This window comes from Solenopsis invicta, chromosome 3, assembly GCF_016802725.1.
Source record: "Solenopsis invicta isolate M01_SB chromosome 3, UNIL_Sinv_3.0, whole genome shotgun sequence".
NCBI classification, from domain to species: domain Eukaryota; kingdom Metazoa; phylum Arthropoda; class Insecta; order Hymenoptera; family Formicidae; genus Solenopsis; species Solenopsis invicta.
In genome coordinates this window covers 19657640-19675145 of record NC_052666.1, presented here as the reverse complement: position 1 = coordinate 19675145, position 17506 = coordinate 19657640, and the positions used below count along the sequence as shown (strand labels likewise).

The window sequence follows — 17506 nt, the reverse complement described above, 5'->3', positions numbered from 1 at the left end:
AACTCAGCTGTAAATATCAAATAAAATTACAATATCGTACATTAAATATTGTTGTCATATTTATTCATTAAAATATTAAGTTTTTTAGTAAATCGTGATGTATATCGTGAATGGCGTCTGTGCAGTTTCCAAGAATGTGTTAATATGTATTTTATCATAAAATGGAAAAATCAGTTTTATTATATGTATAATAAACAGGGTTGATTCTATTTTTCCAAGTATTCAGAAATGCAGCTGTTTAATTGCATTCCTGTTCTCGTGTACACAAATTCAAAGTAATATATTTTTTTATCTTCAAAACATGTATTTTGCTGTTGCATTGACTTGCTTAAATTAATTTCTATTTTTTATAGTTATGAGCCAGTTGACGAAAGTATATAAATGTGACATATGTATGGAATTCTGAAACTAGCTGGTATATCGCGTTTCGCTATTCGTCTTTAGACCATATGCGAAAAAGCACTCGGTTCCTCTACAAGCAAGGATATCTATGTGAAATGGGCCAATACTTGCCGCTTATATATATTAGAGCACGCGCATCATACGAGCTCTGCCGTCAATTATTGGAAATGGATAATTTAGATTAGAGATTGGAGACTTACTTCCCGCAAATCTTGCAGGGGTAGTGAAGTGGGGTGGGCGCGGGTAGTTGTTGCTCAGAACTAGTGTGAGTTTGTGAGTTGGTGTTGACTGTGGCGTGGCCGGTATTGCCGATTTGGGCGGTTTGGGTGCTTCCGGCCATCGTTACTGTTACACTTCCGCTAAAGCTCTGACAACACAAAGAAAACACAAAGCCAAAATAAACAACACAAACAAACAACAACGGCGACGACAGATAAGTAACGCAACGGTCACACAACGCACAACATCCTCGATTCTCTTAAATGAAGCGTGAGAAAACGACGGATCAGCAATCAATCTCATGCGACACTTAAATCTCCACACGTATGTACGCATGTAAGATATTCAAAATACACCGAGTACGAAATTGTTAAGTAAAATTTATTTTATAAACAATGTTTTACAATGGCAAAAATTATTCTTTTATTTTAAGACGTATAATCAAAATATAAAAGCGTAATATATAAAAAAAAATTTCTTCGTACTCAGCATACGTAAAGAAATAGGATACGAGGTGAGCAGCAGACATAAAAATAACTTGCGAATGTATATTTTCTTTTCTGAATCAGTTATATTCATGTTTCACAATAGGCTTGTGTTATAATATATCAATAACGTGTATTATCTAAAATTGAGAAGATTTGAACTTATTTTCGAGTTAGTTTGCGAAAACTTTAAAGAGCTGTTATTAGGAGTTAAATATGTGATTCTCGTGTAACTAATTGTAAAAACATGATGAGATATTTGCATAATAAGAAAAATCATTACTTACATCTGTGCAGTCGTATGCGAATAACCTCAGCTCTCCTTCGCTGGTGGTTAGAGTCGCCGAATTTTCTCTTTCGTGTGATTGTAGCTAAATCGACAGAAAAATAAAGAACACGTTTTTACACTCACATTTACGTGTTTACGTAATTTCAGTGTGGTATTATTAAATAAAACAGAAAACGACGGAGTACACTTAAACTTACCAATGTACGATGAAGAATCGATTTTTCTTCACTAAAGTCCATTTCCGTCACGGACGCGATGGCGTCGCGTAGCTCTTTGGTATCTTTGCTATCTTTAATCTCGTTCTTGATCTTCCCTTTTCCATGACAAATACGCAACCTCTTGTACTCGTCAGGACAAAGCCTCTTCCAAAGATAATAGAACTGCACACACTGTTTTGCTGTTTTGGCACCGACGTCCCGCGAAATTGCGGAGAAGTCTTTGTTGTACTTGAGCAGTCCTTGATAGAACGCGTCCATTTCGTGTGACGTCCATCTATCGGACTCGTGGCACTCGTAGCTGAGCAGAGGATGCTCCGTTGGTAGCGTAGGCGTTGGTCTCATCAATTTCACCATCGCTTCCTGAAACATACGTTAAATCTGCATAAATATCAAATATATCAACGATTTTCGAGAAGTATAAAATAATCAAAAATGTTAAAGCGATTTCGATATGAGCTTATGTGAATTCCAAAAAATATCTTACATGAATATTCCCTTTGCACATGTGCAACAAATGAAGCGCATACTCTTTGTTTCTACCACCGCCCGGCACTGCGGCGCAACACGCGAACTGCAGGTACATCTCCACTGCAAGCAATCGTTTGTTATACATTTTGCCATATATTTATTTTTTCCATGCATACGAAAGAGGAACTTACGCTCGGTATTCGTGAGCACGTTGTTTATGCCGGGATCCCACAAAAGATGGTCGGCTTCGGGCCCGTCTTTTCCCCTATCTCCATCATACTCCACCGGAGGTATCGTAGCTTGATATCTCGTGCCGATGTTGATCCTCGGCGGTGGACCGTCATTTCCTTGAGAATCGTCCGAGCTGAAGTCCGAGTCTCTTTCGTGCTGATGTAATCTCGCGTACAGTCCCGGACCGGGACGAGATGGGTCTAGAATCGGTGGCGGTGTATAGCTACTGTCCCAATGACGATCGCAAGCCTTCCGCAGTCGCGACGGATAAAAATGCGAACTACTGGCATACTGGCCGCCATCCATGCGTGGCCTTTTCCGACAATGTCGCACAGGACTGCTGGCGGGTAAACTGCCAGGACTGAGAAACACGTCTTCGTCCATTAGCTCCTGTTTGATCTGTTCGATAGGTATCGGTAAATTTCCGGCTGTTTTGTGTCTTAAGATGTTGTTCTTCGTCGTGTGGTTAGTTTGAACGAAAAATTTAGTCGGGTTGACGATTTGTTGTTGATTGAACTGTCCCGTGTTGCACTGCTGCTGATTCGTCGTTTGAACGTTTAGGCCGAGATTCACGGTCACGGGCTCGATTTTTGGTGTCGCCAGTCGAATTTCTTTCTTGAATGTCAGCGCGGGACTGAGAGAACCCGCTTGCACGAACACGTTCGCCTTCTGCAAACCCGCCGTTTGTATAAGCTTGAACTCGCCGTTGTTGTCGACAACGATGCCAGCCAGACTGCCATTTCCAAGACCGAAATCCATCAGATTCTGGCTCGTGATCAATTTGTACGATTGAAACTCAAATCGTCTACGACCGGAGGCAAAGTCCTTCGAGGTCGAGGAGAGCAGAGGATCCTCCGAGTTCGGCATCATCTGATTTTGAAGCGCGTGATGCGGCGACACGGGAAAGCTCGTGCCTGTAAAGGTGACCGGTCCCGGCGACGAGACGGAGGACGGCGGCAGCGGCGACGGCGCCGACGTCGCCGACAACGGACTTGGCAGTGGCGAGTGCGGATTTGGCGAACCGGACCCGTAGAGATCCGCATCTGCCTCGGATTCACCCGGCAGCACCTCGTTCAGCGCCTCCTCCACGGCCGCAGCGGATGACATCGTACTGGTGTAGAACGCCGCCGAGAGCGGCGACGACACGTGTCGTACGTTCTCCGGATCCTCCTGGGGACTCAGCAACGGTAGGCTTCCGGTGAGCAGGCCCTCTTGGCTGGCCGGTGGCGTCGGATACGTGAAGCTCGGGCTGTCGTGTCGCGTTAAAGGCGACGGTAAGGGTGACTGGGTTGACAACGTATGAGGACTTTCCGTGTATTGCGCGGCGTAAGTACTGAATTCGGCTAGGGAGTCGGGCAACGGCGAGTTCACTAGCGCTTGAAGATCCGGATTGACTGTGTGTTGCGAGCTCGGTACTCCGTATCTCGTATCTCCCAGCGTGATATTCTGCAGCTGTTCGCTAGATTGTTCTTGCAGTAGACTGGCCGTGGTCTGAAACTGTAAAACACGAACGTGCACGATCAAAAGAAAAATGCAACTGTTAACCGATTAATTTTACTTTACACCTCGACACAAAAGAATCATGAATTTTTGTAATTATAAAAAAGGATTATAATTTTCTTTATCGAAAAATTGATTTTTAAAACGGAAGTAATATGAAGAATTGTGTGAGCAAAGTTGTTTACCTCAATCGAATCCAAATGGGTAGCGTGCAGAAGTACGCTATCAGGAACTGTTGTAACTTGCTGAAACACTTCGTCCTGTAGGCTTGGGCTGAAGTAACCGCCATCTTCGGCATATCCTGTCATCGTAAAGCTTTCCGTTACTGCAGGTTGTGCCTGCGGTTGCTGATTATTCGGTTGCTGGTTGGTCGGCGCTGATTGCACAGGCTGTTGATAAGTCAAATGTAATCTTTGTCCCGGATCGGAGGTGGTTCTCTTCACAGCCACTTTCGCACCCTGCGAGTCATTAGAGACATGCTATGCGTATTTTTTTAAGTGATTGTATTTATTAACGATGTATTACATTGTTAATTCAAGAAAAAATTTTGATATCATTATTTAAAAATTATTACAACTAAAAAAAAAAATAGTGACTTATACCTTCAGGATCATGTCGGCAAGTGCTTGCGCTTGAGCCTGAGTTTTTGCTTCTTGTAATTGCTTCTGGACGGTCGCGTGACCGCCCACGGTGATGTTAGGCTGCCGAAAGTGTTCACCATCGGAAAACCGACGCACCTTTTCCCCCGCTGCCAAAGGCGGCGGAGCTGGCACCGCAAAGTTCGTCTTGACGGCGATTTGCGAAACGGCGTCCGCTTGCGTAGTGAAGACAGTAGCATTCGCACGTGGCTGTTGATTGCCGTTCGCGTCCACTGCTAAAATGTACAAACATATTTCCCCATTGATATAATTTTGCTGGCAATTGACCGCGAAAGTTTTTTTTATCTTGGGAATCTTCATAAATATAAAAAGCAAATCATTGAATGTAGTCACGTTTGCGACTACACAGATGATACAATTTAGGCGTTGCCCTACTTATTCAACCGTCATTACATTTTGCACGAACGACAAAAAATATTTATTTCATTTTCTCGATGAAAGAATAAGTGTACTTTCATTATAATCACGTTTTGCCTATTATTAATTTTTGAAAAGCAGAAGCAGCACTTTTCTCCATAAAGGCTGGCGGGATAAACACACGGGATGTCTGTATGTAGTTTGCTCTCGTGTCTCAGGTCGAGAATAAACACTGGGCGAGAGGTGAGAGGTGTCTCTGAAGACTTGATGTTTGCGACCACGGAAGATGGATTGGTCGGTAAGATATTTTTCCTTTTTACTGAGAACACGGCATAGTGCGTGCGCGCGCGACGCCCTCGCGTTTCCGAGCGGAATAAACAGAAAGACGGCGCAGAGGACCATGAAACGGAAAGCGGGAAAAGCGGAAGAGAGCTTTCCTGTATGCGTAAACGGGAGTGTATAGCGCTCGAAATAAAAGGAACTTTTGTCGCCCTTTTTTCCTCGATTCGCCCTTCACCCGACAATGGCGGCCGCGAATTGGTGCTCTCTTTCAGCCGCGATGTGCGCCCGCTCCGCACGTCGACGTTTTTGTTTTCCCTTTGGCTTTACGTATATATAATTGAAGAGAGAGAGAGGAAAAAAAGGAATAAAAATTGTAGAGAGGATTGGCTGAAGCAACAACATACGTCGTACGGCACTCCCTTCGTCCGAGCAATAAAAATTTTTCGGTACGTTGTATCTCTAAAAATAACAATATTTAAATTTCAAAAAAGCGTGCGTGCTGGTACGTCACGGCATATCCTGAGAACGGTGGGTTTGCTGGAATAACTACATTTAAATTTCAAAAAGCGCTCATGCCGTTCTAGTTATAATGTATTCCGTAGTCCGACGGACTGACTCAATTTTTACGAAAGCGCACGGATGACAGAGTATTATAACCGAGCAGACATGAAATACATTCAGCCGACATGCCGCGCCGAATATGTGGGGAAAAAAATATTAGTGAACTATTCGATCATAATCAGTGATCAGAAATATATCCGGCAAAATGTAAAAGTTCGCGTCGCTTTTTCGCGCGAATACGAGCGAATGAATGTAAGCCATACATACATTTTTTAATTAACTGAAGTATTATGAGAAATTCATATCTTTCTATAGATTTATTTTCCGAGCTACGAGAAAAAAATTTAACAGTTATATAATAAATTCTGAATGTAATGAAGCAAATTTTATATTTCACTTTCATAAAATACGTATTTTATATAATTTACTCGAGACAATGAAAGCTTAATGGAATATTTTGTCACTTATTTATAAAAAGATCTACACGCGAGATCCACCTCTTCGTTTTGCACTTGGCGCACCCACCCACCGCCGCGCGCCGCAATAAATATTCCACCGCCACTGAAATCGCAGCATACTGAAAAATATATTCTATAGCGTGCACAATCGTTCATGGTAGCCGTACAACTCGACGGAAATAAATGCGTGCATATCCTGGTCGCCGCGGGGGAGAGGGTGAAAGGAGGAAATGGGATTCGCCGAGTGTACAGCTGTATCGCGACGAAACTTTTCCACGACGATTTCATGAATATCTGGCCTTCGTTCTGGCTTCGAGCCGGCTCTTTTCGTATTACTTTTTTTTTTTTTTTTTTTTGACCATTATACCGTGCATCTCGGTCCACTGTTCCGTATAGTTTTATGACACGTAGCGTATAATTAGCAGCCTCAAATGATTTCTTGTAAAGAGCGTTACAAATTTGTTGCGTGACCGATTGCCGCAACCAACGTGTGTTTCTCATAAACTTGTAAAAGATCATTTATAATTTCATTTCAAGCAGCAACGCGAGTCTTACAGAATTCGGCAATGTTCCAGAGATCATGTAGATTGTCTCATCGACGAAAAAGCTTCTACTCTTTAATTTGTAAAAAAACGCGACGGGATTTGTTCAGTTTTATCGATCGTCACGTGAAAGGCATGCGAGGCTTATGCATTTGCATAAACCGCAAATTCCGTGACGTACGTGTGACAGCGTATCGGCACACCGGCGCGAGACCGTGTGATATTTTTACAAATTGCCAATCATCGATCGCGGCGAGGCAAATTGCTTCCAACGAGGCAGTCGCGCGGGCCTGTCTCCGGCCTGTTCTATCCGCACTTCGAATGGAAATTGTTGTGGTCGATACAGCAACCGCCGCGAAAAAGTCGATAGAACAAAGCAAAGATTTGTTTGCGCTAATAATCCACATGTGGCAATTTTCAATATGGGCATACGTATGTATTTTTTTTTTAAATCACGCACTTTTTTCCCATCAAATCTAAAATAAATTCTTTCCTAGAGAAAATTTCCTTAAATTCTACGGTTTCCCGTACTTTTTAAAAATGTTAAATCACATCGACGGCAAAATTTTTTTTAAATCAATGCATTTTATCGTTTACTCATATTTTAAACGCACAATGTAATACAAATACAATCGCTGACAAATGGAATTACAGTTGAGTTTACGTAATTATATTGAATACGTCCCCTTATTGTTGGACATATATCTGCGAAGAACTAAATTGGACTATCGAAAAACAATCATCGTGAAATGTCACAGGTCTAATTACTCGTTTGATTTATCGCATGATTGTTATCAGACGCCTCTACGCGCGTTCTTTGGTGCACGTTCGGAAAACGTTCGATAGATGATATTTTGCTGGGCGACCAACACGACCGAGCGCGTTGCTATCGATGTTCCATTCTCTCTCGTCCTCTCGCCAACCCTTTGTCAAAAATTTGCGCCAGCGCCGTTGCACCACCGACAACCAAATAACGGTGCAACGCGCATTCCCGATGCATCGTCAGCGGCGCATCGCGACTAGCACGCTCCCGCCAGCAAATTATTTATCGATCGATCTTGTTGTGCGGCCACTTTCGAGGCTTTCAAAAAATAATGGCCGGCACCAACGTCCAAGCTAAATGACTGTCAACAATTCCTGGCGTGCCGATGGAAACGACGTTGTGTGTAGACAGCGATTCCTATTGTACGTTGATTAATAACCGCGCGTGATCGAATATTCATAGAATTTTCGAGTCCATCATGTGGTAGAATTCGGAAAGGAACTTGGCCGTTTACAGCGCGGCCGTATTACAATGCCGCGATCGATCTATACTACTACTTGAAACGCAGCGCTGTTCTCCGTATCGCCTACTTCCTCACGCGTGAGAGGACGACTTGTAACGAATAATTTTCAGTTAAACAAACATTCTATGCCGGTTGAAAAAGAATAACCTTGTTAAAAATCAAATCTAGATTTACACAGGAAATGCTGTGTTGAACTTCATCTCTCCCGAATAAATTACGTCGAAAAGTATGTTTCTTGAACAGAGCATCCATTGTAAGCAACGACGTATGTTACGCGTAAATTCTCTATTACCTCACGCGTAAATTGTAGACGCAAAATTTAAAAAAAAATTGCTCCAAGCTAAACACCAAAAACGACCGTTAATCTTTTCAGTACGAGATCTTTGTATACTGAAAGGGAAAAAAAGCGTCATAAGAATTATTTCTGCATGACTATAAATAATATAAAAATAAATGAATTGGAAACTTTTACAGACAGATCTAATCCTAAAACAATCTATTATAAACAATCTATTTTTTTTTCTTAAATCTTAAGAAGCTAAAATTTTTTCACGATATCACTCTATATTAACCCTTAAACACGTAAATGGGTTTGAGAGACCCCATATGAAGTTTTGAACGCTTGCTATGTGAAGACGGAATGAGATAGGAGGTTCGGACCAAGACGTAAAAAAAGTTTGAAATCTCTTCTTTCGATTAATATGGTTGATCAACTTTTTTGGTCAACTAGAATTCGAACGGCATGGCAGCAAAGTTTTGTTAGGGTCAATGCAACCCATATAGTGTGTAAGTGAAACTTTTTTTGTGAGTATTTTACATAAAAAAGTTAGACAAAATACGTTCGAACAGGTTGGTTTGCGGATGTTACTCGCATATACTCTGTCTAAAGTTGGAATATTATAAAATGCTGTAGAAAAGGAAGTTTTTCCGAAATATATCATGAAACACATCAATTTTCAATTTTAGACACGATTTAATAAAAAATACCTTATATTCGCCTTGTTACATAAGTACATTTTTTAATAGAAATGATAATGATATAATTTTTTTTTTTTTGAAAGTATGAATCTTTAGCTTTAAAACGCCGTATTGTAAAGTTCTTCAAAGTTTTTTGTTGCAAAGATATAATTTTTTTTTTAAGTGGATTTTTAGATGCCCAAAAATATCTCTATTCTCCATGTTACATAATTATACTTTTTAAAAAAAATGTCTTTGCCAAATTTTATTTTAAAAGTGCAACTCTTTAGCTTTAAAACGCCGTATTTGAAAGTCCTTAAACGTGTTTTGTTGCAAAGATATGATTTTTTGAAGGAAAAGTGGATTTTTGACCATTTTCTCATTTTTGCTTAATGGTTTTGCTTTTATAACTTCACAATAAATTATTTTTCGGCAATGCCGATTGTGCAGTCACACTCCTGAGATTTTGAACTTTTATTAAAAAAAAAAATCGTAGAAAAATATTGATTGTAATCAAAGTTATAGCTTCTCAAAGTTGAAAAAGTCTCCCAGACCCAAAAATGTGTTTCCATATTTTACAGGATCGGTGTGTTTAGGGATTAACAACGTTAAAATGTAGACTCCGATGATATTGATTTTTTTCTCAAAATTATTTTGAGAATGACTTTACCGAGAGTTGACGACCAGCGATCACTCACATGATCGCATCCCAACGATCATTTTGCGTTTATTTTGGATTTACGGTCACCGAAAGGAGCGGCGCAGAAGGCGCCGGGCCGGATAGCGGATTCGTCCCTCGCCGTTCTTGGCAGATGCCGAGACGAAATCGCGCATAAATCGCTAACGACGCGCACTTTGTTACAAAAGCATGGGCCTGGTGCCCGCCGGTCCGTTCTGCTACTGCCGTCGGCTTGATTTATCGCGCCAACGTGGACAATGCGAGAAATATTCTGGCGTGTTCGCTTCGTAAATCACGGTTCTTCGGCAGTCCATACACCGTACCCCCATAGAGAGGAGGCACCCTCTTTCCCTCGCGAAATATCACAGGGTGGTCCTCTCCGTTCTGGCAAATGTACATACACACGAGCGGGGGAGAAACGGACGAACGAGAGATACACAGTCGAATCGGGGATACGCGCCCGTAAATCACGCCAGAATCGCATTCGTGGATTCTGTGTTCTCAGCATCGCCCGCCGGAACACTGTATTAATTCTTTTTTCCCGCGGTTATGACACGTGTATACCTTCGGGATCTAAACGGAACAATGACGTTGTCGCGACCACTGCTCCTCGCTTGACCATATTGCGTCGAACAATGCATCGCCGACGCGAAACAGGAATTGTGACTTTATCGTTCGTCGTAACTTTGTCATGGACGTTACGATCGATGTGTCATCGCATCATTGCGAGAAATGCAATAATCAATAACCTGACTAAATCATTTTCGATTTTGTTGTCCTCTCGTCTTAACTATCTTACCTGTCGTTCTCTTCTGTATGATCTTCTCCTCAATGAGCGCTCTCACGCTGACGGACGCCGTTTGCAAAGGTGGTCCGGCAACTTCTTTCTTCTCGCTCTTCTTGTTCTCCGCGTCCTGTAACACGCAATAAAAACGTACGTGTCATCAAATCAAGGTGAACAGGTTAATCTAGGGCGTAATAAAAATCGAATACTAGTAAGCGTTCTAAGCGCTTAAAATTTTTCGCGTTCTCTGTCAAAAATATTACTAACAAAAGGAAAAATGCCAAATCATCATGGAATATCGATTTGAGCACGTGCACTGGGCATTTCGTTAACTGATCGCGGTCGAATATAATAAAGCTAGGTGTTATTGGTCGCGCGTGGCAGGATTTCACCTGAGCTCATCTAGGACTCGTAGTTTAGCTAGAATCCTCGTTGAACCAGGCCACGAAGGACTCGTGACGGGAGAACCTGGATTAGAAGCTCAAATCACGGGCAAATTGACGCGCAGGATACTAAGGGAGAGACGTAGGGAGACTACTATGGTGAATAGGAGAAGCGGGAGAGCGAGGGGTGGCCGGAGATGCACGCTAATCACTGAGCAAGGCTAATTGAGGCGCCCGCTGGATTATATCGTAATGGAATCTCCGGCGTGTGCGATTCAACATCCTGTAATACACCGGGCGCTAAGGAAAGTGCCTAGTTTCTTGGTGTTGGCGAAGAATCAAATCAGCGTCTGATAAGCTTCAATTCCAAATGGCAAAAGCTCAACATATTACGTTGATAAGATTTATTCATATTTTTTATTTTTTATTTTTTTACATATACAAGAAGTAGACAAAATAATATGAACACCTAGAAAATATGTTTTATTAACGAGAGGTTGCCCATTTGTGTTTAATACAGATTTTATTCTTGTTTGGAATAAGATGGTATAATGCTTAAATAATGACCATAGCGCAACGTTATATCGTTCCTCTAGCAGAACAGCTTTCAATAAATGTTAAAAGAGAATATCTGTTTTTCACTCTGTCCTTTAAAACTACTCGTAATGACTCGATGATATTTATAAGTCAGACAGCTATGCTAGCTGAAAAAATATTAAAGTTGAAGGACAAAGGATAAATTTAGAAAATAGTGTGAGAAGCAAATTTCTTTCTCTAACATCTCATTCATGTAAATAATTAAAAGATATTCTTTTAAAAAAATAGTACAACATTCCAATGGTAACTGAAGCATTGTATGACTTTATTCTAACAAGGATAGAATCTGTATTAAAGACCACTGGTGGATTAATCTCTGGTTAATAAAAAAATATATATATTCTCTTCCTCGATGTTTACATTATTCTATTCACTCCCTGCAATTTAACATTTAGCTTTATTAATATGTTGAAGATATTCTTGTTTAGTAAAAAATTTTCAAGAAATTATCAAATATTTTCTTCGCATTATTTTTATTTTTTTTCTAATCTCGAGATTCCTGTCTTTAGATCGTGTTTCAAGAATTAATATTTTTTTTGTACTTCGATACATTATACTCTGTCCATTATTAAGATTATATTTACTTTTTCAATGCTCTTAAAAAAGTCCTCAATTGCTCAAATGCTCCTACATAGCATTTCCAAGACGATACAGTAAATTCTTTTTAATCCATCTACATTGCGATATCGATCGATTGAAAAAGCAATTTAAAAAACGCAATACACTGTCGACACAAAAGCATCTCACTATCGTGGACTTATCATCATCGTATCGATTTATTATTATCCTCGAAGTAGTATCTTCACAAGAGAACTCTCCTTCTCCCCGTTCCCCGTTCCATATCTCTCCCGTTCCAAGATAAGCCGTTCTTGGCCGCGAACTTAAGGTCGCCGCGAGCTACGGTGGCCCTACTTCGTAACTCACTAAGCGCAGGAATTCCTTAAAGTCCGTGTAATTTTTTTCCCTAAGGCGCCCGCGCGTAAAAGTTATATTACTTAAAGTTTCCGCGAGTTATACGCATGTCGTTGCGAGTGGACTTCGCGACTCGTCCCCGTGATACGCGAGAGAGATCGATGCCTCCCCGAGCATCTCCCCAACCGATCTCCGCGAGTTTCGAGATACGTTTATAATTAGCATACTAATATACTGCACCGCGTCGAGGGTGCTGCATGAGCATACATCTTCCGTGCCTGTATCCCGCCGCCGCGACTGCCCTTACAGTGACCGGCGGCGTCGATAATATATCTCTCCGGATACATACGTCATCATCGTCATCTTCATGGAGCCTCAATGGGAAGGGAGCGCGCGGGACGGACCTCAATTTCCTATCTCCTACTTCGATACGTGTGTAACGCAGCGCACTTACGCACCCACAGCCACGTATATATCACGCCTCCCACGAAATTGAACTCTGTCTTTGACGGGGCGTACATCGTTCTACTCGCTTCATGAATATTGATCGGCGGCCGTTAATACGCGGAATTGATTGCGGAACGTCCGCCGCGCCGCGCCGCGCCGATCCCGAACTCATCAATTCGATCTGTGTCGATTCCAGCTACCGGAATTATCTCAGCGATCGCCAGCCATTGTCCATGATTAGACCCTTAGTGAGTTCTTTGCGCGGTGACGCTTCTTTTTACAAATTATTTTTATGCTCCGCGAAAAGAGTGTACAATTGCGGACAGAGATTTATTCAGCTCATCAGCACTCCCTCGCCCCTTTCTCTCTTGATTTATCGATTTAATTTAATTCCAATTTATTTTTACGTTTCTGTAAAACTGTCTCGTACAGACGTATCTGTCGACTCGGCGTTTTTAACTCGATTGGTCAATATATCTATCAGTATTCTATTTTACGACCGCGTGCAAGTAATACAATTCAGAGAAGAAGCACGTAGATTGTGTTCTTAGAGCACGATTACAAAGGGGCGATTAACGAACGATGCTGCCAGAGTCTCATGCGGCTATTTCCGATATTTCTTGTTCTTATCCCGGCCACACGGGGCATCGATCAATCGACAATCTACGACGCGCTTACGTTTTCCAACAATTCCTACCTCCAGACGATCAATCGTGCTACACGTCAACTACTTACAGAAAATAAATCTGAAACGCGTCGGCGCAGATTTATTGCTGACGATTTATCGCTACGAAAAATCATTCGTCACGGGACGGTACAGCGTAATGAAAAACGGTCGCTATCGACGTGACTCGCGGCGGGGCGGAAGCCGCGCGCGGCATACGAGGGCAATTCCTCCGAAAATACAACGAATTACACGTCGTAAGTCGCAACTAAAGCCCGCAACTGCATGTCTAACCGCGGACTCGCGGACCCCCGAAAAGAGAAGCGAGCGTCCCCGCGCGCGAGGATTAGCAGCAGCTGCCACTTAACGAACCTGAACGCGGTCACTAACTCCTCTCACCGCGGACACGCGTCCTGAACAACAACTAACGCGGTTTCACGATGGACGAGACTGCCTACTCTCGATGAGTTTTCCTATTTCGCTCTTCTCACCTACCCTCCCTCCCTCCTCCCTTTCCCTCCGCGCTTTAATCTGGCTATGTATATCCACAAATCCGAAGCCATCGAAACTTTTCAATAATTCCGTGCGGCCGGGCAAAAAGCTCGGAAAGTCTGGCTGCTGGCTGCCGGATAGAGCTTTCGCGGTAGCGTACGGCGCCCGTTGGTCTCGCTGGTCGAACATGGACGGGCGAATACGCGGAGAAAGGGGAGGAGAAACGAGGGGGAGAGTTCGAGAGGGTGGACGTAGGGCAGGAGGCGGAGGCGTATCGCGGTGAAAACTCGGATGCTCGAAACGAGAGCAGCGCCGTTGAAAACCCCGACCGTAACCAGTCAGATTCAATCTGCATAATGGAGAAAGCTCGAGACAATGTTTGCACGGGGCTCTCCGCGCGTGCTTTCCCTCTTGTCTCTCTCTCTCTCTCTCTCTCATTCTCTCCTTTCCTCCCTCTCTTTCTTTCCTTTGGACCATTGAATCGTGTCTTTCTTTCTTCTCTCTCTCTCGCTCTGTCTCTTCCATCCCCGAGACCCCGGCGAACTCGCTGCGGATTGGTTCGGGGTTCGGGTGGAACCAAAGAGCTTGTTAATGGGTTCATTTGGATTCGATCATCGCCTTACCTTTCCCGTCCACCAGTGGTACGTCTCCCTCGCTCGTTCGCATTTTATCTCGTCTTCGCTGATTTACTCGTCCTCGTACCCGCCTCGTTCCAATCTTTACTCTGTCGAGTCGTTACCGAGCGGTCTTCTCATCCGCCGTCGCTTGCGTAGAGATGAATGGAATAAGGAGAGATGGAATGAGTCAGCGGGCAAGCGACACGGCGGAAGGTTAGGCGGTCGTTAAAAACATTGATTGGAAAATTAATTCAATGTATTTGTCAGGATTGCAAGAGCGTGAAAGATCAACAGTAGCTTCAGAATTCGATAAGGACGAATGCGACAATGTTACGTGCATGGAGATTAACAATGAATCACTAAACGTTTAGACATGTTAATGTTTTCTAAGGGATTAAGATTCTTTTTCTAAAGGAAGATTTTGAAGTTAAATTTATTCGTTCATCTTTATATTTACATTCACATGAAATATGTGTCAGATGTGTATATTGTTATTTGTTAATGTTACCCTGGTCTCTTCTCTTATAACTTCTCAAACTTTCGTATTTCCGCAATCATGTGATGAAGCTTCACGAGTTGGAAAAGGAGTCTGATTATGCGTGGCGGTTCAGTACGTCAATTATAATTCTTCTTGCCTTTTAATATCGTCTACCAGATCGGTTTATTCTCACTCGTTTCTCAGTACCGATTACGTCATCGTCTTTCAATTGCAGAATAAAGAACATCCCCAGTGCGCCATTCACTTCTCTCCTCGCCTGCCATCCGGAATCGAGCGAAAAAGGAGAAACTTTTGTCCGACGAGTTTTTCAGCACTTTTCTAAACGACGCGGCCTTCGTTAAGACATTTTTAATCAGCGGGAGAAGAGCTTCGAAGAGGAAACGGCGAGGGGAGAAAGGACTTTCGCGAAATCGCTGATCTTTCTATTTCAACGGTTGCAACAACCCCTTACTCCCTGACCTTATTAAGAACACCACTGTTCGTATCCTCCTCCATCTAAGAATAGAAGAGATAGAGATAGAGAGAGAGAGAGAGAGAGAGAGAGAGAGAGAGAGATAGATATGGATGCACGGGGAGTGGGAAGCTGAAGTCGCGCGGATCTCCGGGGGCGATTGTCGCGGTCTCTTATATCACTTTTTGGTTCTTTTTTTCGCACTCTCGCCGTGGCGATTATCATCCCCAGGATGCATCCTCGAGTATCGCGTTCCTCGACGCCCCAAGACGACGGCGACGGCTTGATGAGATTTTCATAGAAACGCCGGTTGATTATTCAGATGCAACGCGCGCTCGCGCGAATTCGCGCGATTGCGAATTCATATGGTGATGCAACCGTCGGCGCGGTATAACTTTGGCGGAACCGCGCGCGGAGATTTTCTCGAATATTAAAGTTTTCGCGCCGAAAATGAAGTTTGGACGACGCGGTCGGGCGGATGCAAATGAAATCAGCCGCCGCGAGATGAGTTCCTTTATCCTAAAGAAATAGCTGCGACCGAAAGGAAGTGCCAAGCTATACGACGTATGATCTTATGTTCATTACATATCGCGATAAAGTTTGAAGATTACATTTCTTATATAATTGTAATTAAATTGGTATTCGGTACTATTAAGTACATGCATATAAATGTGTATGTAAGTGTTACTCATCCTTTTTCTATATTTTATTTTATTCAAAATAAATTAAATATTCCTCTTTCTCAAGAAGTCACGATATATGTACGTAGGCACTTCCTTTCGGAAACATATAGTACCGTAAATTATATTGAGCCTTACGAATTAATTCGTATTTTCCTGCTGGTAAAATAAGGAAATGCTCTCATAGTTCATGTTCTGCTTGATAAAAACTTTACTATTAACATCTAAAGACAAAAGCATATCAAGCTATTTTAAATCTTGATTATGACACTTGATAGCATTGTGTTGTTCATTATATCTCTCAAGGATTTTTAGAATATTTTATATTCTATATTTTATATTTTACTACTGGAAATTGTAAGATTTATACAAAAAGTATTTTTAAGCATCAAACTTCGAAAAAGGCTTTCTTCACTTATTTATGTTATTCACATATTGATGGATTTTTATTTATATTGTTTATTGTACTAAAGTTTTACACTTCCACTAATATATCATTTTTATAATAGCTTTTTATATATTCAATAGTTGCATATGCTAATTTTAATACTTTTTTAATAAACTAAAATTTTTTGAGATCAGAATTAAATTCAGCAATTTAAAAACTACAAAAAAATTGCTATTCCAGGGACAAAAATCAGCTCATTTTACCCATCGTTCTTTATGAGATCATTATTTAAAATTTACTTTTTATTTAGAATGTGTTGGTTATGTCCGATATGCGGATAACTAATTACGCATACGTTTAACTTTAATTATTTTGCGCTGCATGGAATTGGAAACGCATTATATATGATTTGATTTCGCTTCATAATCGTTACTCTTAAAATGTAGCAAACGACATAAATTACAAGAGAAAACGACATTAGAAGATTTTAGAGCGCTAAACTCGTTTCTTATTGAACTCTTAGCTTTACTCACATAAATACGTGAACAAACGTTTCTTCGAAAGCGTCATTCTTATCAAAGATTTACCTTTTTGAAGTAACCACCGTGGAGTCTCATATGTCCATTAAGAGCCGGTATGTTTTTAAATTTTCGATGACACAAATTGCACTCCACCGGTTTTGGTTCCGTTTGAGACTTGTTGGAAGTGGCGACCGTACCAGGAGAAGAGGAATTTCCGGGAGACGGACTGCCCTTCCCTACATTTCCGTTTCCCGGTGAGCCGACCTGTTGTTGCTGTTGCTGCTGTTGCTGTTGCTGCTGCTGTTGTTGCTGCTGCGCTTGCTGCTGCGCCTGCTGCTGTTGTTGCTGCAAGCAAGAAACAAATCCTCTTTTAATATGTAAAGAAAGATTTAACGAAATATTAAAATATTTACAACTACAGAGTAGTGTTTCAAAAATCTCGAAATTGGTCAGATTTCAAGAAATGCATTATTTAATG

At 41.8% G+C, this 17506-nt stretch overlaps 1 protein-coding gene across 4 annotated transcripts in view; it reads right to left on the bottom strand.

Moving 5' to 3' along the window:
* The window catches only part of LOC105203576, a 340742-nt gene that overhangs the window by 15400 nt on the left and 307836 nt on the right, over window positions 1-17506 (bottom strand). For 3 of the 4 annotated variants that reach the window (XM_039447253.1, XM_039447254.1, XM_039447255.1), the window contains 9 exons: window positions 17095-17373; window positions 10393-10507; window positions 4415-4686; window positions 3998-4270; window positions 2273-3809; window positions 2098-2201; window positions 1593-1973; window positions 1394-1477; window positions 603-769 (listed from right to left, as the gene is read on the bottom strand). In XM_039447253.1, the coding sequence (XP_039303187.1) occupies window positions 603-769; window positions 1394-1477; window positions 1593-1973; window positions 2098-2201; window positions 2273-3809; window positions 3998-4270; window positions 4415-4686; window positions 10393-10507; window positions 17095-17373 (3212 nt within the window). The remainder of the gene's footprint in view (window positions 1-602; window positions 770-1393; window positions 1478-1592; window positions 1974-2097; window positions 2202-2272; window positions 3810-3997; window positions 4271-4414; window positions 4687-10392; window positions 10508-17094; window positions 17374-17506) is intronic. The other variant, XM_039447256.1, reaches the window with a different exon arrangement.